Raw genomic sequence first — 22,803 nt, forward strand, 5'->3', positions numbered from 1 at the left:
GAACCAGCAGTAGTAGGGCCAGGTAATGGAAGATGTTTGCTGGACAGGCATACTTTTGATGCATATTTCTGATTTTTTAATTACTGGAGCTGTCAGTAAAAGTTTGAAAACACTGGCGCTTCCTTTGCAGTACTGGGTAACTCCGCACACTGACCATAAGAACAGGGATTTCAGGTAGAAGCTATATTACAGGATCCCATTTGATGTTCAATGTTCAAAATGAATGGGACAAATTGTTCAAAGAGCTTTGGCAGCATTGTCATGGGATGAAAAATCTTCCTACACTTGGGAGCCTCCAACACTTTAGTGAATAAGAGAGTTAAGGAACGAAGCTGATCTCTGTCTAGTACCATATCCAGGGAACAAATCTCCAAGAACAGGGCGCTCACTACAACAAGCAAAGATACATACAGGCATAAATGAAGCAAGGGGAACTCAGGTGACAAGGTGTAAGAGTGGGGCAATGAACTGCTGAAGCGTGTTGCCTATGACTGTGGTACAGTCTCTGTTGCTGGTCCTGAGGCAGTTTCCTTAAAGAAAAGCTGTAGTTGCTCACACAGGGCTTAATTTTGGGAGCTACTATGGGTGGTGGTATCCATTTGCAGGGTACCACCACTTGCAGGAACTTTCCTACAGGGATGGAAGAGATCTCTTGTGGCCCTCAAAAAGCTCGATGCATTTAGAGGAGCTGCCACTGGGTGATGGGTACCTGAGTCACTCATTTCTCCTCCTTAGGTGCCTGCTCCCTCCTGACAGGGATGGACTCTGCTCCTGGCTGGTTCAGGGAGGCAGGCTCCACATTGCCCGATGCACATGTTGCTGCTGCAGGTGCTTCTGGCTGCGTCAGCCCTTTGCTGTAGATGTGAGTCACCAGGGCTGGTCACTGCATCACAGCAGTGCTGTTTTTCTGCTTTCCTTGTAGATGGAGCTGTGCAAATCCTCAGGCAGCAAAACCCTTCCACCAGCAGAGCAGTGCAAACAACTGCGCAGATCAGCTGCCATTTTTCTGGGTCAGACTTTCTGAATACCTTCATCCACTGGTACCAACACAAATCCAGAGAAGCTCCAAAGCATAGTCTGTACGTGCAATCAGGGGTTCCTTATTTTTATGAAAAAACTTACAGAGAAAATTTTTGGGACAAGAAGGAGAGGACAGAGTCCATCTGTACTCTGACAATAAATAAAATCACAAAGCAGCAAGAGGCTACCTATTACTGTGCTTCCTGGGACCGCACAGCCTTAGAAAACCATCGGGCAGCTGACAGAAAAACCTCCTCTGTGCTCCCAAGGGCTGGAAACCTCACCTGACTCCAGGGTCCTGCTTGCCAGGCTGGGCTCGCCTGCAGGAACTCATTAAGGTGAAAAGTTTTGAAAAATAGCATATAAGTGCTGCTTGGCTGCTTTAGGTGACTACCCTGGAAGGAAAGACAGAAGGGACTTGCACCACCAGCGGGAGGTAGAGTCAAAGTTTACCCCTATGTCCCTCCTTGCCAGATGCAGCCCAGTGCTCTGCCTCATACAGAGGAGACTTTGTGAACAAACATACAGAAATCCCAGAAATGCTTCCTGATCTCAGTGATTTAGGGCAGCAATTTTGCCTGCTTTTGAGGGGCATCGCTTCTCTTCTATCCTCTGATAGCCTATGTACCTTAAAAATCCAGATGTGAAGAACTGACTTGAAAAGCTGGCGCACATAAATGACATGTGGAGAAAAAAAAAGTGACGCTTTACTCATCATCTAAGCAAATTCGCTGTGGAAAAAAAAGAAAAAAATATGTTTGCCTCAGTAGTGGGCTCTCTTCTTATGTGGGCTTTTTGGGGTTGTTTTTATTTTTTATTTGCCTTCTATTTAAGTGTTAATCAAAGGAAATGGCTTGTGCATAATTATCTAAGGCATTGGCAGCTGGCACAGCCTCATTGGGTGGTACTAAACCAACTCGTTTCTGCTGCTCAGATCTGCTTCACCCCAGCTTGAGTCTGGCCCTGACCCTGTCCCTGTAAGGAAGCCGTAAGGAGGGCAGTGACAATGTGGATGCTGATCGCTTTCATCCTGGCAGCTGGTTTTTCTTGTACGTCCCCTGCTCCCCCCGCTGCCTGCACATCCTCCAGTGGCAAAGAGGACTCTCTCCTATCTCAGCTTCATGTTTCTAAATTTTCTCTTTCTTCTTTCACACAGGCAGTTCTGCACAAGTCTTGCAGCAAACCCCCATATCCATCACCAAGCCAGAAAGCAAAACGGTGCTTATCAACTGCCACGTCTCCGATCCTGATTTTAACAATGTTTTCATTCACTGGTACCGAAAGAGGCCCAACGCAGCTCCCAGCCGCATTGCCTACATGTCCACCAGGATCTTCCTTGAAAACAAGTCTGATGAGGGGAAATTCAGTATCGAGAAGGACGCCACCAGATCTGTCTGCACCCTGACAGTGAGCAAAGTAACTCTGCAAGACTCCGCTACCTACTACTGTGCAAGGTGGGATGCACAGCAGTAGAAAGCCATAGGGAACCTGCACAAAGATGTGCTCTGCCTTCTGAACCAGACCCTGAAGTGTTTCACAATACGCAGGAACATCCCCACCCTACTTCCCCCATCAGCCTTGAATCAGACACACTTTACAGGCAGCCTCTGGGTGAGTTTACAGGATGGGCTAGCTAAAAGGAGAAACCTTTCTATTCCAACTACCCTTCAAGCTACCTCTTTGCAATAAATCCCCAGTTACATCATTTGTGTGGCAGAATAGAAGAATGTAAGTGAAAATGAACTTGAAGCACCACTCAGGACTGCAGATGTAATATACACATTTAGTACTTCTCTGCTGGTAGAGAATCTTGGTTTATTTTCTCTTTGTTTTCTGTCTGGAGCTGATCAAACCTTCATTTAGGTTAAAACACAAGACTCTTAATCGACTTCAGTGGGGGCGTCTCATCCAACACGGCAGCAAACCTGCAAAAAAACCAGCAACTCTACAACAGATGATACTTGTATTTCTATTTTGTAAACAGAAAGACATTAATTTAAGTTATTCCACCCCTTTTCTGTCTATGGCCAAAACCTGATTGTTAAAATCACAGGACCACTGTGTTCTGATCCCAAAGGACCCAGCATCACCAGTCTCCAGTACAATCAGGCTGTTAACATTTAGCGTTATCTCAACATCCCCCACCTGCTGCCAGGGCAGCCTCTCCAGATGATGCCCCAGTGAGTCATTTCCTCCCTCTGTCCCTGCAGGGAGAGCTGTCGCCTTCCTCCGGAGATGCCGGTGAGAGCTCTCGAGATGCTGCTGCTCCTGCTCCTGGAAGCAGCCTGGTCTCGTAGGTTCCCCTTGTCACCAGGGCATAGTGTGGGGCAGTGGCAGGAGGCACCCCGTGTTTATGTGTGTGAATGAATAGCAGACTAAGAGTGTTTGTTGTGTTTTCTCTTCTTCTCTCTAGATGGACAAGCACAAGTGCTTCTACAGCAGACCCAAGTATCCGTTACCAGAGGGCAAACTAAAACTGCATGGATTGACTGTATAGTCGAGGGCATACCTAACTTCCAGTCTGCGAATATACACTGGTACCGACAGCCACCCTCCAAAGCTCCTGAACGGATTCTGTATATTGGATCAGGACAAGTTACTTATGATGACAATGCCCATAGCAGCAAGTACTTTTGTTTGAAGAAAGGTACAAACGTCTGCACTTTCTCAGTCAATGACATCAACTCCAACGACGAAGGTACCTACTACTGTGCCTACTGGGAGGACCACAGAACGAGCAGACCACAGGCAGCCTGTACAGAAAGCTCCCTGTACCCTGAGCGGCAGGCTTTCTGTCAAACGCAGAGGACCACGATTACACCTTCCTGCCTCTAAAACATCCCGACAGGTTTATGCTGAGTACGTAAGCATAAATAATGGCCAAAGAGAACAGCAAAGTGCAGTGTACTACCAACTCAGCTGGTATAATGCGCTGTGCTGGGGAAAAGGAACACTCCTGCAGGTGATGGTAATGACAGCTGAATTACACAGTAACACAGATCGTCTTTGCTGAATAGAGATACTTTCCCAAATACAGTCTGAGCTAGCAAAAATGGAGCAAATGGCAGGGAGGGAGCATAGGAGGAGGAGATCTGCACTGAAGATCTAGCCTTGGAGATGTCAAATCCAGGTTATGATGGAGATACTGGTGATACTCATCACTGGTCACTCCCATCTTAATGATTATGACGGTGATGACTGCTTATAACCTTAGGACCCCTTGTTGTAGGCAAGGAGCTGTTACACTGGGCAACTCCCGAAAAGACAGCCCCGAGAAAGGATTGTGAAAACCGTTTACAGCAGAAAGCTGCAGACTAAAGCAGGGAACACATGGAAATGGTGACACAGTGCTGCTCAGCCAGACAGCTGGGAGCAAAGCCACAGTGAAATTTCAGTTATGTGGCAACAGTATTCACAAGCCCATGTCCATGTCAGTGTTTCGTGTAACTCCAGTGCATCATTTCCTCTCGTCAATGGAAGTCCATCTGCCACCTGAGGTTCATTACCTGGTTCCTACAGGCCCAGCCATCTTCTCTGAAAACATCATCGCTGCAGGTTCTTCTTGCAGCTTTGGTCTGGCCTTGGAAGATACCTTCCTCTCTGGCTTTCACACTTAAGTGGACTAATAATAAAGACAGAGTCTTCAAGTCAGTAAACTCCATGCTTATAATATCTTGTTTTGTTCTTTCATTGTAGATATGTCTATACTACAGGGCCTAACACAAATTCATGTATCTATCTATCTATCACAAGGACAACAGGAGAAAATGAAATTTGTGTACTAGTTGTGAGGTGAGATTTAGTTGTGTACACTGCTATTGACAAACACCTAAAAAAATCCAAAGTAGATTACCTTTTTTGAGTCAGAAAATGAGAAATCATTCTCAGGGGAGAGAATGCTGTGTGGTGGTTGCTGCCTAGGTGACCATTTGCCATGAAGTCTTTGCAGGGCATCTTCTCAGGGCTCTGAAATGAGGGAAAGTACAAGAAAAAGAGAGGGCAGCAAACAGCTGGCTGGGAGATAAGCATACTTTGCCTTGGCTTTGCTACAGCACCTGGGGCACTCTTAAAAAAGAGGCTCCAGCTCTATTTTTTCCTATTCGGTGCTACGACCCCATCATCAAGGAAGACAGGCACTCGTACACAGTACGTGCCCAACCACCTCACTGTTGGCAGGACACTACTGCCAGGAGAACTGTCCCTGAGGAGCTGGAGTGCTGTCCCAGAAGGATGTCTTGGAGAAAAACTGTGTCTGGGTTAGAGGGATAAGGCTGACCAGACACTTTGGAGCTGTTTTAAGTAAGAGATGATAGTTCACTATGACTTATCCCATTTGTGCTACCAAAGCAGGCAGTATGGTCTAGGAAAGGCTGGTGAAATGTGCTTCTGGGACAGCTTTGGGGTGCCTGAGGAGAGAAGAACATCCTTGGGAAGGGCTGGAGTGAACAACTTGTGTTTTTACGTGTGTTCAGCAGGTAAGTCTGAGAGGAATATAGACAGATGAATTAAAATTATTTCAGACTGAATCTTTTAGGTCCTTTCTACACTGTTGCTGATGTGATTTAGCTTGTCAGTAAATTTAACCCCCTTGATGGTAAAGCGTTGAAGAACAACCATTGGATGTACCGAATGAGTCATTTCCTCCTCCCAGTTGTTTGACTCCTCCTCCACCCGAAGGGCTTTGTAACGTTTCTGTCTCTGTTTATTTCGTTTCCAGCTTTAACCCGCCCAGGGAGCATGTTGCTTCTTCCAGTCCTTCTTGCAACTTCACTGTGGTCCCGTAAGCCCTTTTTGCTCTCCCCTCTCCTTCCCATGTGCAGAGAACACAGTCCTGGCTCCAAACTCCAGCAGTTTCTTCCCCTCACACAATTTCTCCTCTTCCCCTTCCAGGTGGAGACGCACAAGCAGTGCCAGTGCAAACCCCAGAGCTGCGGAGGCAGATGAAGGGCAGCTCTGCCAGCATGGAGTGCCAAACAAGCGCTGAAGCCATCGTGCACTGGTACAAGCAGCTTCCCGGAGAGCCGCCAAAGAGGATCCTGTACGTGTCAGGACAGTCACCTGTTTTTGATGACAGTCGCAATGCAAAGAAATTTCAAGTTCGGAAGCATCCTACTGTGCCCCTCTATGGTCTCACAATAGATTATTTAACCCCGAGGGATTCTGGCACTTACTACTGTGCCTATTGGTTTTATCAAGGCATCACAGCATTAGATGGGTACAGATACATCGTACAAAAAGGTGTTTTGCACTCTGAACCACAAGCTCTGAACTCTGCCAAAATGCAGATACTTCTGTATTCCACCCCTCTCTCATGATTTTCTGCAGCAGGATAAGAAAAACAGCAATTTATCATGACAGCTGCTAAATTAACTCTAGTTGTCTATACAAGGAGACTGTCAGGGGATGCTGCTGGGATGAATGCCCTTTTCTTGCACCTCCCTCCCTTCACCTTAAGGTTTGTTTCATAGTTCTCTCTTCCTCATCACTTCGTTGTCACTCACCACCTAGTCACTTTGTTGTGCCTGCTGCTCCTTAAGTCATTTCTCCTTCTCATCCTTCTCTGGGTGGCCCGACAGAAAATTAAATAAACTTTCCCATGGTTATTTACTGGGAAGAGAGGGACCCTTTCCGTTGCCACCACACAGAGGCAGGTGTCTCTCCTTGTTTGCCTCTCCCTTGAGCCCTGCGCTCACAGGCACCTTTCCAAGCCAGATAGCAACACATGCTTACTGCCGGCTTGCTGCATGTGGCCAATGGCCAGCAGGAGGGAGGCCGAAGCAGCTCATCTTCGACCCGGTGAGCTGCATCCCAGGGGCAGCGGCCCATGGCACCAGCTCCTCTCATCGAGATGCCCCTCTGCGGTGGCTGTTAACAGCAGCCCTCACTGGGCTCAACTTTTGTTTTCCAGTCTTTCTTTACAAAAAGTGTTTGCATCTCATCTGAGCTTCGAAACTGAAATCCTGCATCTGTGCATTCCCTCCCACATTAGAAATCAAAGCAGAGGTGCATCCCCGTGGTGCAGCTGCCCTGGTTGCTGCAGGCTGATGGCCTCCAGCTGCTTCGGTGGAGGGCAGCACCAGCATGAGGGCACCCTGGGCACTTCGGCGTGCTGCAGCTGGGTGATTAAGCTGAAGTAGCAAAAAGGCACTCCCTAATGGGATGGGGGGTGCCTCCCACCCGCTCATGCGCTCTGCGCCTCTCCGCACCCCTCTGGGTGATGGCACGCACTCACCACCCACCAGGGTAAACTCCAGGCTGAAACCTTCACACCCTGATACACAGCTGGAGCTGCTCTCCCTTGCAACTGTTTCTCAGTGGCTCTGGCTTAAGTTTACAAGGGCCACAGTCCTTGCATTTACCAATGATGTTTCTCATATTTACCTGAAAAGCAGACAGGACTACAATCTTCTAAACAATTTTAGCATCTGCCAGCCTGGAACGGGTTTTCTGCAAATGCACCCCATCTGCTTGTACACAGAAGATTCATCCCTGAAGACTGCTCAAGAGAGTCACCTCCTCCTCCCACATAACACTGTCCTCATTTGGGGTCCCTTTCACCCTCCTCTGAGTCTCAACGACAGCAGAGCGTCACAAGCAAACATGCTGCTGCTGGCAGGACTTCTGGCCATAGCCACTTGGTCTTGTAAGTCCTTCCTTATTTTATTACCTTTCCTCATAGGCATCCATGGCTGTGCTAACAGACAGCTTCCCAAATACCTGAATTCCAGCTAATGACAGAATTTCTCCTCTTTTTTTTTTCTAGATGGATTTGCACAAGAAATTCCCACGCAGAGCCCTATATCCATCACGAAGTTCCAAAAAAGTGCACGGATGACATGTGAAATTCAAACATTAGGGGCAAAGTTTGATAGCACCGTCATACACTGGTATCAACAGAAGGAGGGTAAAGCTCCAGAGAGGGTATTGTTCTTTTCAGGAGGGAAACCTTCGGTTGATAGTGGCTTTCAAGTGAACAGGTACATGGTTGAAAAAGTTGCTGGCCAGAACCGGTGTGTTCTTACAATAAAAGATGTAATTCCAGATGACGCTGCTACTTACTACTGTGCCTACTGGGACCCTCACCATGACAGAAACTCAAAGATCACCAAGACAAAAAAAAAAGAAAAACACAACCCTCCCTTAATGTCTGAACCACAAGGCTGTAACTTTGCCACTCCCCCCGTCTTCTCACTCCATCTGATATGAGCTGCCGAAAGGCCAAACCTTTTTCTGCTACCTAAAAAGGTCAGGCTAGATGCAAATAAACACTAAACACCAGTAGCCTCAGGTCTCGAAAATCTTTAACACAAAATGAAATTCAAACTGGCAAGTGCTTACTGATTTTACTGAATCCTGCTGATATCTTCAGGGCTAGTCAGTGGTATGACGCACAGCTCGTAGCCAGAAGTTGGTACTGTCACATGCTGTCTCTATTCATAGGATCTCATGGCAGTTTTCCAAAGAGTTTCCTCTTAGTTCAGTGAAGCATCCCTATTTTGTTGTTGTTATGTGCTTTCCACATGCAGTGGCTTCCAGCATCCATCACTACTGCACCTGCAGTTCTGCAGTCAGTGTTGATGTTTTTCTCAGGGACGATTCCCTCGTAGTCCTGTCATGGTGTCAGAAAGCTTCCTGAAGCAGATCTCACTGTCATTGCAGCATGTAGCATTTTACTGTTCCCATTTTATGACAGTAAAATTGATGTGGACCATTAAGAGATCCAGCTCCAGTGGTTTCGCCACCTCTAGCACACTCCGGATGTCTCACAGGAGACCAGCGCTTCCTGAGCTTCACAACAGCCAGCCATGGTCTGTCCACAGAGTAAAGCCCCATGCAGGGGAGAGTCTCCTCCTTCCCTTCCCTTCCCTTCCCTTCCCTTCCCTTCCCTTCCCTTCCCTTCCCTTCCCTTCCCTTCCCTTCCCTTCCCTTCCCTTCCCGCTTGCTCCCCTGTCCCCACTGCTCCCTGTAGGAGCTCAGGGAACATGTTCCTCTGGCTTGACACACACTGCCAACAGCTGCCACCCAAGGGAGTCCCCCTCCTCCTCCCATACAGCATTGCTCACTCTGCACCAGGGCCAGTTTCCTTCTCCTTTGAGTCTCAACAACAGCAGAGTGTGACAAGAAAACATGTTGCTGCTTGCAGCGCTTGTGGTCATAGCTGCTTGGTCTTGTAAGCCCTTCCTTATTTTTCAACCTTTCCTCACAGGCACCCACAGCTGTGCTAACAGACAGCTTCCCAAATCTCTGAATTCCAGCTAATGACAGAATTTCTCATCTTTTTTTTCCTAGATGGATATTCACAAGAAATTCCCATGCAGAGCCCTCTGTCCGTCACCAAGTCCAAAGGAAGTGTACGCCTGGAATGCCATTTTAAAGATGTCTCCGAAGATTTTGCTGCTATCGTTATACACTGGTATCAACAGAAGGCGAATAAAGCTCCCGAGAGGATGCTCTATTTGTCAGGGGCAAAAGTAGTAGATGACGGCTTCCAAGCATACAGATACCTTGTTGAAAAAGTTTCTAGCCAGAAACTGTGTGTTCTTACAATAAACGATGTCATTCCAGATGACACCGCTACCTACTATTGTGCCTATTGGCATAGTCACCGTGGTAGGAATTCAGTGATCACCTCGACAAATACTCCCTCAGCATCTCAACCACAAACAACTTGAAAGATCCCAGCTCATGTCCCTGGGTGTGGATGAGCTGCCTGGCCTCACACGCAGGCTCTGGAGAAGCAGGACATGCTCAGTGCTGACTGATGCCTTGGAAGCACCATCTGCCAAAAGCAAGAGATTTTGACTGAGCAAGTGCAAAATGCAAAGGGGATGGTGAAGGTCCAATATCTAACTCATCCTCTCTATTCCACCTTCTCCTCCTTTTTGCTCAAGCATGTCAGCGAACTGGTTGCAAGGATTTATTTAATGAAAAGGGGCACTTTTCCATATTGTTGTTCCTGGAAATAGGTCAGCATGTTGTATTAGACCTCTTCAAAGCCTTTGGCCTGACAAAGAAAACTGAACTAGAGAGCTTTAGGCTGAAGGTTCATAAAATTTTAAGCAAAGGGAAAGAAGTCTTCTTTTCACTTAAAAGTTAGCAGCTGTCGGAGGAGGAAGATTTTTTATTCATTCCTCCTGAGATCTGGAGGTGGGCATTTTCGTTCTTTTTATTTGAGCTGTATCAGTCCCTTTCCCCATCTTCTTGCTTATCAGTGTCTGTATTTCACTGGTGTTCATCACAGTAGTGATGCATCTGAATCACCCACAAAGTTGGAGACAGAGTTACCAAACATAGTACCAAAGAAAAGAGCTTTCCATAGTTAAGAACAACTTTTCATATTTATATCTCATACGCAATGCATCCCTCCTAGCTACTGCCTCAAAGTGCATCCTGACCCTTATGCCTGAGAAATTGAGCCATAGACGTTTTTCTCTACCATCAAGCCTCTCCTTAATATTTTCCTTTACTGTAGTACTCTGATACTCTCCTCACTTGGTTCATTGAAGTGTAACTCATGAAAGAATATTAGTCTGATTGATAGGATGAAGAAGTGACACAATAATTTCAAGTATGTATTAGGTCTCTAAATGGCTACGGGTCGGTTTTGTCCTCCTCATACTTGCAAGCCCAGATCATACAGGGGAGTCGGGCAAGCTGTCTGCAATATGCAGTGTTTCACTTTCTTTCTTCTAATGAGATCTTCCAGCTACTTTGCTGTTGTGACCATAATCCAACAGTCCCAGCAACTGCAGGTGAGATGGTGGTGGCCTCCTCCACTGTGCGTCTGAGGACACATCAGGAAAAGCACCAGTTGGCACCATTCTCTGTCTACATCACTCCTGCCATTGCTTTGAGGTTGTGATTACGATGTTCCTGCCCAGGAGCCTTCAGAGTAGACTATTGCCTTTGTTACACCTACTTCAATTGAAACACCTTCACCCTCAGTCTAGTTCCTCCCTCTAGGCACAAATCGTAACGTTGCTTTGCAGTCGGTACGCCACACAAGATCCTAGAAGCACTCAAACTCAGCTTCTTTTAAATGGCAAACTGAGCATGGAGGCTGTTTGATTGTCAGTAGTGGTGACAACTCTGATGTTATCTTGGGCTGTTTTGTAAGAAACCCATGTGCAAAGGAAAAGCCTCTTTCTCCCACCAGTTAGTATATGAAAAGATGCAGGTGAGCTGCTGTTGCAGAGCCTGGAGTGATTCCAGGAGATGAGCAGACAATAACCACGTACCGGGGGCAGAAAACGCAACCTGCAGCACATAGACACCTTCACAACACTTATGGTGCTGGCTCTCCCTCCTTTCCCTCTGCTGAATTGTATTAAGACAACGAAAAATGAACTCCATGCTAGTAATACTTGATGTCACTTAATTGCAGGTGAGAGGGGGTGAACCCCTTTGGGAAAGAGCAGGATCGTCACCTGAAGGTATGTGTTTTTTTAACATGCACAACCCTGTGCACCTATTTGTGTGTCTAAAATTAAAGAGAAACCTTCACCTAATTCTTAGGCGTTAAGCAGAGGGGTAATTAACAAATTTGCAACACTTTTTAGGAAAGAGATTTGCTCTGCAGGGCATTAGATACCAGCTGAACAACCAGGTGCAAGTCTGAAATTCCTGACATCCTCCCAGTAGCCAATGGCCAGGCCTTCACTTAGTCTCCCGGGGCTGATTGGGAAAAAAATGGGATTTTATTCAGCAATGGCATAGCAAGAGAGAACATTAGCTTATTGCAAAGTCAAAACGTACTGTGGAGCACCTGGATCAAATACTTTGGCACGGGAACCAAGCTAATTGTCTCTAGTAAGTACCGTTATTATTGATCTGATTTTCACAGAGTCATTCAGGTTCTCAGATAATTAAGGATGAAAGACTGTAGGAAAATTAATTTCTGCCTGATAAATCATGTTTTATCTGTGAACTGTGTGTGGTGCCCCAGTTGGGTGGGTTGATGGGCAATAAACATATCATCATCAACCTCGTGAACCTCTGAGAGGTCACCTCTGGAATAATTACTGAACACTTATTAAGGATCGGGGAATGGAAAAATTAGGAGAGGTAAAAATTTAAATACTGGAATGGATTCATTCCTGTTCTGGGAAAGAAAAGTGAACTGCTTGAAAGTTTACTCTCTGAACAGCAAGTGAGAAACGCAAAAAGTTTCTTATTGATAGAGATGGTTCAGTTTAAGTTGATTGGGAAGGAAAATTGCCTGGAATGTAACTAATTTCTAGTTCCTGGCCCTACTGAAATTAACTGGTTTACTTTTGCATTTGTATTAGTCTTAATTGTGGTGAAGCTATGCAATCAATAGGATGAATGCTGTTTTCAGTATAAAGCATATAGCAATGCCTACAGTATGTTGCTCAGAAAATACATGATATTACCAAGGTGACTATAATTAAGTCAAATTGTAAAAAGCAGAGGAGAGTTCCAGAGAAATTTAAAGTGTTATCCATGCCTCTGGTCAAAAACGTTCTCTGCTGCAATTTGCAATTAAACTGTGCCTGTGTAGAGGCAGCTGCTTTTGCCAAAAAGACGACAGTGTAACCACTTACCAAAGGCATGAACTTAGTTATGGGCATCAGTAAGTTTTGTTTAGAATATAGTTTGCATTTAAAATATGGGCTTCAAAATATGAGTGTGGTGAAGGTTAAGGTACTTTCACACAATCGGTAATTCACAAGATAGGACACTCAGGGAAAAAAAATTGTTTACCTGTATATTTAAATCAACAAATAAATAGTAAACTTTCTTATTTCCTTTGGGAATCATAACATAACTGCATTTTTTCTTAAAACAGCAAAAAGAGGTTACTTTACAGAAAACCTAGCAGACCAGAGGCAATAGATCTTTGTCAGAGAAATCCCAGAGCTAAAAGGATTAGAACATAGTTATAAAATAAGCATGGCACTGCTTTCTTCTCAGAAAATGCTGTGTTTAAAAACTTGACCTTTTTACTCACTACAAAAATTGAAGTATTTCTAAAAATGGCACTCTAGTCAATGTTGAAAATTCAGCTTTTGCACTGGGCCAGATTTATCATTAACCTCTAAATCAGAAAGACTTTTGCTGTAGCCTACGCAAGAAAAGTACAGCACAGGAGATATTGCTAAGCATTATCAGACTGTGGGATGCTGATTTCAAAATATTTGGAAGTGGAACTAAGCTTATTGTTTCAAGTAAGTACAAAATGTAAAACTAAACTACTTCTGAAAAGCTTTTCAATACAGTTAGATACTGGCTATGTGAAACACACTGCTATTTCAACTCCTGCTAGTTTTAACCCTACTGAATGCTTCGCAGGTTTTTCCTCTTAAACAGCATTTCCATACGCAGAACACAACATAATTGTTTTGTATTTATGTATGAAATGGGCGGAACACAACAGCTACTGCAGCACAGATGTATAACTAACCCCACTATTATTTTCTTTTTAAAGATTAATTTAAATATGGCAAAGATAGCATTCAGAGAAGTGAAAGATGTTTTTGTCTTTAAATATGCATATTCAACCTTTGTGATGTTTCTAATTCATTCTAAAAGAAAAGTGTCAAACCTTTGGGTTATTCAAATTCTTCGAAAAGCAAAACATTTTCCTTTAGGACTATGTCTGACTATACCAAATGAAAGGAGCTATCTGAGATATACCCAGAACTGTCGGAAGATAGTTGAAAGGCTACTCTCTCTTCCTAGCTTTTTCAGAAACTGCTTATTATCAGTAATTACTGTTATTAAGGAAGAATGCCAGCCTCAAAATGTTTTGACATACTTATCAAAATTATTTTGCTTCAAGTAAACTTCAGGTGCTTTGATACTTGCTGGTGATTTGGCTCAACTAAGCATCTGAGATGAAAACAGTTTATCTAATTTTGGCCATCTGAAAATGGTGTATCTGGTTAGTGGGAGGTTCAATTCCAATCCATGCAGGCTTTTGCTTCATGTTACTGACAACAAAAAATATTGATTGGGAGTCTTGTGCTGCTCAGATCTCAGCATAATGTTCACCAATTGTAGGTTTGATTTTATGGGGTGTATAAGGAGCAAATTACTTGGCCAATATCTGATCAAATAGATCTGCTGCTGCTGCCTCTCTCCAGAAAGTAGAGATGGAGCCAAGGTGCTCAGTCTGCACCATCTAAATTTTCAGAAGACTAAAATTACTTGAGATGAATCTTGCCCATTTAACAACATACATGCCCTCAAAAACCTCCACACCTTTTTTTTTTTTTTTTAGTTTAGGCGACTACCCCTTTTTTACTTTTCTAGGGCCTAAAAATTGATTACACAGCAAATCTGATTTTCTTTAAAGCATACTATTTACCCATATAAAGATAACAGAGCTGCAGTTATTGCAAAGACTTCATTCACTGTGATTAGTTATTACTACAAGGTGTTTGGTTCCGGTACAAAACTCATTGTGTCAGGTAAGTTACATGCTATTTTCCATACAATAAGCTATAGGAGCTTGGGTTCGTCATATAGATGAGTGTCCTAGTGTCCCAAAGGGCACTCAGCCTGCTTAGAGCCTCAGTCGGCACCATCCTTGAGCAGGATTTCCCTCCCCAGCTTGTCATTCCTGCAGTGAGCTTTGTTGTGTTTGTAATGCAGTGGTTTAGGGTCACAAACATTTCTGAAAAGGAGCTATTTTGAGCCACTTTTGATCATACTCCTCCTTGGAAATGTGGTGGAAAATGGCCTGTAGTAGTTTCCAGATCCCTCATGCTTTCCTCCATCTGTACTGAAGGAATTAAGCTTAAATAAAGAAAACCTCTTCCCAATACAGATACAAGGAGCAACACGCAACAGCCATTTCTAAAATCCTTTCTGAATTAGGCTAGTGGAAGTGAAATAACTTGTCCCTAATTATTTTTGTCACGTATGCAGCACTTTGGCAGTAGAAATAAACTAGTACCTCCAAATGCTCTTCTTATTGCTTAATAACACGTATTTGAAGAAGTCATACATTTTTTGCCTTTCCTGCAGTCATTTGTTTTAATGGAAAGTGGAGGACAAAAATCTTCTTCTGTTTTGATATTTTTTTAAACAAGTGATGGCAAAGATTAGCTTGAAACTGAATTTAAAGTACGTATCACTAAAGGCTCTTTGGGAATAGCAGCATTAGCTGAGACTGAATTCAAATTTTCTACATTCATGTAGCCAAATGAATAGACTCTTATTGTTCATGTGATGGTTGTTAAATCTGGTCCTTGTCTGGCCAAAACGTCCCAAGTAGTTTCTGTAAGGGAATGTACCAGTGGGGAAGTCTACAAGATATTTGGTTCTGGCACAAAACTCATCATCTCCAGTAAGTGTTTTCAAAGATATGTGTGTATATATATATATATTATTTTTTTAAGTTTTGTAATGGGAAAACTATGGAGCGAAGGTTTACAGCTCTTCCAGGTATTTAGGGAGGCTCACAGTAGGTCAGGACTATACTATGTTATTATCAATGATAATACCCGAAGTCGCTGGCAAGCAGGACATTGCTGTTTATGATCCGAGTGTGCCGAGTGCTCTCAGCTCCCACTGCCTTGAAGGGGAACTGACAGGCTTTGAGTATCAGACAAAATTACTCAATTTTGTGGCATCATCCAAGTAACGAGAATTAAAATTTCAGCTTAAGAACACATTGACCTTATTTATAAATCTTTTTCATAGATACTATAAAGAAACTGTAGAGGGTTTCATTAAGAAAACTTTTGCCAGTTAAGCTATAAAAACATGTATTTTGAACACAAATTCATTAATAGCTCATTGATTATGAGCATAACTCCAGAATTTTATTTGCACAATGTTTTGCAGCCTCACTGCATTATTACAAGAGAGAAAAGACAGATTTTAGCTTAAGAAATATCTTTTACTGCTTATATATTATTTTTAAAAGTAAGACCTATGTACCTCTTAAAACCTGCCTCAGAAAACTGTTTAACAAAGTAAACAGCAAATTTGTGAAAGCATAATTAAAACAAAAAAGTGGAGTGGAAGTTCATGACTTTAAAATTCTTCAGAAAGGATCAGATCATTTGCCCAGAAAAGACAGCATAAACCATCTTGTTGACTTCAATGACTTTACAAATCAGCCTGAAAATACCTCAGTTCTGCAAGTTTTCATCCTTTTTTCCATCCAGTTCATGGAGAGATATATATTCACACACAAACATATATACGCATGTATATACATAAAACTTAATTTGCTCAGTTCTCCACTGTCATCTGTTTACCTGTGTGTGCATATGAGACTCTCTCATGCATGCATACAGTCACAGTTATACAGGCGATATGTTTCCTCAGTATTGTGATATGATTTAGGTATTTCATTTAAGCTAAGGATCTAGGGTCTTTTTATGGTAAATGGAAAGACATTGGCAATTCCAGAGGTGGAGATTACTCTATCTTAATAGAAGTCTCTAAAATGGGTGGGATGAACTAGCAGCTGGAAACATCTCTCTCTGCCTCTCTATTTAGATCTGATAATCCAAGAGAATAACATCAAACAAGACAAATTTTAGCCTACTGAAATTAGTCAGGGTAATTAAGCTTTGAAAAATCTAAAAGAAACATCTAAAATAGTCATGAGGCTTTGCAGAGTGCAGTGTCACTGGGACAGGAGCTACATCATGGTCTTCTGAACATATACAACTCTAGAACAAATAAATCATTTTAGAAAGTAGTTTAATCTTGCATCCCTGTAAGGACTGATGCATGAAGAAGATAAAATTAACACCTAGATTAATGTTAGAGAGCCATAAAATTGTTAGCAATTTTATTTCTGGTACAACAGAACTCAGTCTACATCTTCATTTCAATGTCAAACCTCCAAAATGAAGGAAATTCATAATATAAGAGTTATCTTTTTGAAGGTAGACAGCCTTATGCTTTGGTCATCTTTGTTTTTAAACACCGAGTATAAAATACTTCAAAGAATCACAATGTTGTTTTAGGGAGGATGCAATGTAGAAGAATGCTCTAGAATAGCTAGACGATTTAAAGAAAGGTGGAAGCTTTTCGACAAAAATAGATGTTTATATTAACGTGTTTTCTCACGATGCATGAAATCTGCACTGCTCAGCCAGACCACACTTTAAACTCTGTGTATCTAGCTGCTCAAATTCAGTCGCAGAGATTTACACGGGAATCTAAAGAGAAAGAGTGGTGTAAGGACAGGAACACCTAAAATCTCTCTGCTGCCTTGACAAAAATAGTCTTAAGCAGGACCTTCTATATAGGAAAAGTAAATTTTGAAAACTGTACCTAGTCTTCACTTGCAGCTAAGCATAAACAAAAACGTTTGCCTATGAGCACTGCCTATGCACGCACTGCAGAACTTTATGTTTAACTAAAACAGACTCTTAAATTTACTTTTATAATATCAAAAAGTCTTCTCTCTGTGGACATATCTGGATGATTTGGACTCCTCCTAATAACACAAGGTTTAATCCAGAGAGGCAAACAAAATGGAGATTACCTACAGTTAGCCTGTGGAAATGGCTCACTTTTCATTTAAAATATATTCACTTATGTTCATACTGAGCATGATTCACAAAGCACATCACCTATGACAACCCTGGTATGGATGGATACGCTATTTGGATATAGAAATGTTATATCTAGATACAGCACGTTCTACTGCTTTTTAGTTTAGTTTTGGCTTTTCCTTTTCAGATGTGTTAATTCAAACATTTAAACAAATCTAGTATTAAAGGAACAGCATTGCCAGCCTTCGGGGTCCAGAGCATTTAATGATTCCATTTTCCTGTCTCTATCAAGATCTTCATCTGGCAAATACAGAGAATATCTTACAAAAAATGGCAACAAAAAATTTTTGTTCCCCTTTTCTCCAAAAAAAAAATCTCAAAATTAATATCAGCTTTTAAAAAATTAATTATATATAGCAGATGTTCATTAATTAGCAGTGGGGACTTATACTGGGGATATAAAACTGCAAAGATTTGAAAGGCAAGTGGTATACCTTTAATATTCTGTAGACAACATTTTGATGTATTTGGTTTTGCATATACATTATAAAGCAATATTAAATTCCTCTTATCAAATAAAAGAACAAAGCTTTTTCAGGAACTATTACTATTATTTCATAATTGCCAAAGACTCAGGCAGACAAATACACTTTCTGACAGCAGTACTGCTTGGAAGGCTGTGGGATATAGGCTCTCATGCAGTCGCCTGAAGTTTTCTAACTCAGTTTCAAGGGACATGATGAATAACGTGCAACAATATTTCAGTTTCTTAACATTTCTCAAAAATAATTTTTCAAACATTTTTGAGTAGGTTTCTAAGGTTTTAAATAACCAGACTTAAATTTATTTTTCTAATAAAATACTCTAGAAGTCTTTTGTGAGATACTTTTTAATCTACTCTAGTATTAGAGTATTAAGGATTAGATCTAGTCTACTCTAGTCTTCCTCTATCAGATGTGCTGCTTGACAAGAAGCGGGAGCGAAGCAGTCTAGATGTTACTGTCCACTAAACAATTTAGGACTTAAATAATGTTTCTGCATGCACATGGCACAGTATCAAAGCTTAGATCAAACATTTTCCAGTCTCTGTAAGACTCTATATTGTCTAAACAAAAATGAGTTTAGAATATTTGAATTGAGTCTCATCTTCTGATTTTGAGCTTGATTTTCTGTACCATACCCACAAAAGCCTCTATGCATTTTAGTTGTCTATAAAATAGCACATTTAAAAATAAGGTTAAAAGTCATAGTTTCTATTCCCAATTATTCTAAATAGTATGGTAACTGGTTTTGACTGAAAATCAAGATTTGCCATTTGGGTCCATTGAAATAATATTTAATACAAAGTGTGTTTGAATGCCAGGTTCGTCCAGCTCAGCCAAAAACTTATTTTTACTTCAAGGATAGAAACAGCTGTAATTCATCCATCCTACTACCTAAAATTCCTTTCATACATGAGACATTTCTATTCCCATCCTAAGTATTTCATAACAAATTAGGCAGCTAAAACATTTGTTAATAAGACATTTAGGTTGTTGCTCTTCAGAATTTGTATTTTCTGGCTGTGTACTTATTTGCTGTACACTATTGATCTTCCAACTCTCTGTTTTTTTAATTTTTTTTCTCCAATAACCAATCCAGGCAAGGGAAATTCTCCACCAGCAAACTCTGAAATTCTGCAGAAGCAGCATGAAAATAAGATAACTTATGTTTGCCTTATTGAGAAATTCTATCCAGAAGTTATTCGTGTGACATGGACCGATGGAGAAAAAGAGGTAACGGACAATGTAGTAAAAGGAGACACTTGGAAGCCTGCAAAAGAGGATGAATACTCAATTGGCAGCTGGTTAACTGTACCAGTGGAGAACAAAGACAAGAACTATTACTGCAAATACGAGCATGAAAGCCAAGAGCATTTACTGCCAACCCAAGGTATATACTACAGTTTAAAAATTTCATTCTACATATTATTATACATTTCATTCTACATATTAGTATAGATACATTTTTTTCTTTGCAATAAAATTATAGAAATAATGCTTTCTATTACTGTTGCTGAAAGCATCTGCTCCTTGGCACAATAGCTAAAATACACATCCGGAGAAACTACCAGTATTCCCAGGAAATGCAACCCAGCCTGTGCTGTGCTTCCCAAGTGAATGTCCCTTTGTAATAGGAAAAGAGCAGCTCTTGAACCTCAGCAGGTGTAAACTAGCATAGCTCCAAAAGGTCTGCACTGAGCTGTGTCGGTTACTTTCCAGTCTACCAAAGTTTCTATTACCTCTGTTACCCATGGCTTACAAGTATAAGTCCCTTTGACACCCCCTGACATGAGTCACAGCTATAAAAAAACTAAGGAGTTAAAAACGAGGTTTCTGGGGATGCAGAGCAAAGTTTAAATATATTACTTACTCATAGTCCAGCAATAGTGAGGTGATAATCATGTATGAAAATAAGATATATCATTTAATTTTGTAAAGATAGATTATGCAAAGCAAAATCTGAAAGACAATGCAATTTTAAAGAAAAAAGTAACCTATAATCAATGGAAATTGTTTAAATCATGGTAATATCTTTAAGAAAAGCCGCCTATATTGGTTTAGTAGGTACTATATTCTCAGTACCTACTTCTGCTCAAATTACTATCGATTAACATAACTCCAATGAGGGAGAGCATGGCCATAAATAACCATTACATTTACTTCAAAATATATTCTGACAAAAATATGCTTTAAGTTTATTTAGATGGAGGATGTATTTAGGGATGTAATACGGATGTCTTTAAGCCCACGTATCAATGCATACAAACACCATCACCAAGAACAAACACAAATTTGCTGCTTCAAGCACAAAAAGGGTTTATTTTAGAGAACAAACCAGCAGCAAAATAACAAATTCCCAATAGGGGAACCTTAGATCATACTCTCCTCAAGATTACTGTTTAGTGTTGAGCAACCATTAAGTAAGAGACTAATTAAGGTCCTTTCCGATACAGAGTAAATTACACTGTATTTCCAATAACAGTACATTGTGAAGGCAAATAGACTCCAGCTACTTCAGTGACAAGATCAGGTGGCCAAATTGATTTCAGTTCCAAATAAAAGAGATGCCACCAAGGAACAGCCTAATGGACACATTCCTGAAAGCACAAAGGCAAACCTCCCACTTAGGGCAACAAATACTCAGTCACTTCTCTACAAGCATTTTTGCCCTTCAAATTCTCTCTTCAAATGAATTCTACCTGTGAACATCTTCTCTGCAGACAGGTCTTAAACATCTTTTGTTGTTGTTGTTTAATACTAACTTCCCATGTCACTGTGGCTGTGCTGCCGCTTTTTTTCCCTATTTCTCAATTCATGTTTGTTAAAATTAAAGAAAAGCCTAATTGGGGCATTTAAACTCTCTTTCCATTAGATTCTACAAAGGCTACTCCTCAGGAAGAAGACTGCAGCGCATATCCTGGAAACGGCACTGTTTTTAATAGAGGTAATTAAAATGTATTAAAATGTGGGAAAGCGATGCACGTCACACACAACTTAGATATTGCTACATATGCCCAAAACATCATGAAAATGATCTTTCTAAATAGCGCACAAGAAATCTTTTAAGTCTGGGTCTGCAACTTAAAAATGCTCCAGTGCTACTCTGAATTAAATTCTGTTTGAGGATTATAAGAAGGGTCTCTCTGACCTTTATCAAGTAGCTTTATTAGAAGCTTTACTAGGATGCCACAGATGCTGTTCAGGCTACTAGATTATTAGCCCGCATTAAGTGCCACTTTTTTAAATACCTGAAGTAGTTAAATGCTCAGCACTTAAGCTGATACTCCACCAGCCTAGCAATTGCCCAGCACTTGGAGCAAAGAAATTTTCTTTTAGCTTGAATGGAGATTTAGGCAAAATTGTGAGCACTTATGTTCAAAAAAACCAAAAGAATTCAAGCAAACACGGTGCTACCGGTAATCAGTGCTGGAAGCACTAGAACTATGTTCTTGCCTTTGCAAGGAATAATAGCCCAGTGGCACTGAGAGACAGTCTAGTGCTAAGAAACTCGCTTGGTCTAGAACTTATTAGCAGTGCAAATCCGCTCATAGGACAATCATACTTTGTATTTGTTTATACACTGTCCACTGGAATCAATGTAATTGCAGCAGTAAACAGACCACCCAGTCCCAGTTCTACCCATCCTTCAGGAGGTTGTACAATATTGACACTAAACAAGACTTTTCTGTCTTATGTTTCTTACAGATCACTTAATGCACAGGACAGCATATTTAGTGTACATTGTCCTTCTTCTGAAGAGCTCCATGTACTATCTCATCGTACTCTTCTTCACCTACAGAATGTGGGCTCCAGCCAAGCACCGAGGAAAGAAAGCGTAAATGCTCATTTAGGAAAGGCTTACAAAATCATCTTCAGTTTGCTTTGCTATATACTTATCCACACAGACTCCTCTGCTCTCAGTATTAGATGTAACAACAACAAAAATAAAAAGCCAAAATAATTTTCTGGCATTAGTGCATAGGGCTTGTTTTGCTTTATTGCTAGTGTTTTTATATCAGTTTGGTTTTCCTAATTTTTCTGAGTATTGAACTGAGGTGGGTAATAGGAGTAAGGTTACATACCTTGGATTTTAATCCAAAGGCCATATTGCAAAACAAGAAAGGTATTCATGTTAAAAGTAGTTATGCATGCAGAAGTTTAGAGGTTTAACGGGTCTTTTGACATATAAAGCATAGATGCATTTTGTCATTGTGCTTAAGGCTTAATTAGGAGCATTCCTGTGCAGTAAATTCACAGGTATTTGTTCATTTTTACTTTCAACGATTTATTGCAACTCTTATGTATCCATCAAATCAGGACTTAAATATTCTGAAGTGATGTGTGCTTTAAGAGTCAATTAAATACAATTTTTAAAAGTGAACATAATATTTTTGAATGAAGATGTTAGATGAGCATAACAGCAATTCTAAGGTGCACACGTACAGACATGAAAGAAAACCACCAGGTCCCACACCAGCACCGTGACACAGACTGAAAACCTGCACATTGTATTTTTAAAGAAAGAAAACAATTGTAATGATCATGAACATCATCTTGTTTAGAGATACCTTTTTAAGTTGAGCAAAACCTGAAATCTGCAGCTTTGATAAAGTGTTTTCACAATAGAGGAAAAATGCTCATATGTTGGACTTTGAACTCTTCATCTCCAAGTTCCACAAATCAGTTCCTTTCAAATTTCTGTAAAAAAATGGAAGTAGATATTTGGGGTAAAGCGTTTGCTCAGTTTGGGGCAA

The 22,803-nt window shown here is 41.4% G+C and overlaps 1 protein-coding gene across 1 annotated transcript; it reads left to right on the top strand.

The window, feature by feature from the left end:
- Positions 1 to 5,757: 5,757 nt before the first annotated feature.
- On the top strand, positions 5,758 to 21,997 carry TARP (TCR gamma alternate reading frame protein). Its single transcript, XM_068405546.1, has 6 exons — positions 5,758 to 5,800; positions 5,911 to 6,235; positions 14,407 to 14,453; positions 19,149 to 19,439; positions 20,922 to 20,993; positions 21,755 to 21,997. Exons 1-6 carry the CDS (start codon positions 5,758 to 5,760, stop codon positions 21,886 to 21,888), a joined length of 912 nt encoding a protein of 303 aa, XP_068261647.1. The 3' UTR covers positions 21,889 to 21,997.
- Positions 21,998 to 22,803: the final 806 nt, after the last annotated feature.

Source organism: Nyctibius grandis, chromosome 7 (genome assembly GCF_013368605.1).
Source record: "Nyctibius grandis isolate bNycGra1 chromosome 7, bNycGra1.pri, whole genome shotgun sequence".
NCBI classification, from domain to species: Eukaryota; Metazoa; Chordata; class Aves; order Nyctibiiformes; family Nyctibiidae; genus Nyctibius; species Nyctibius grandis.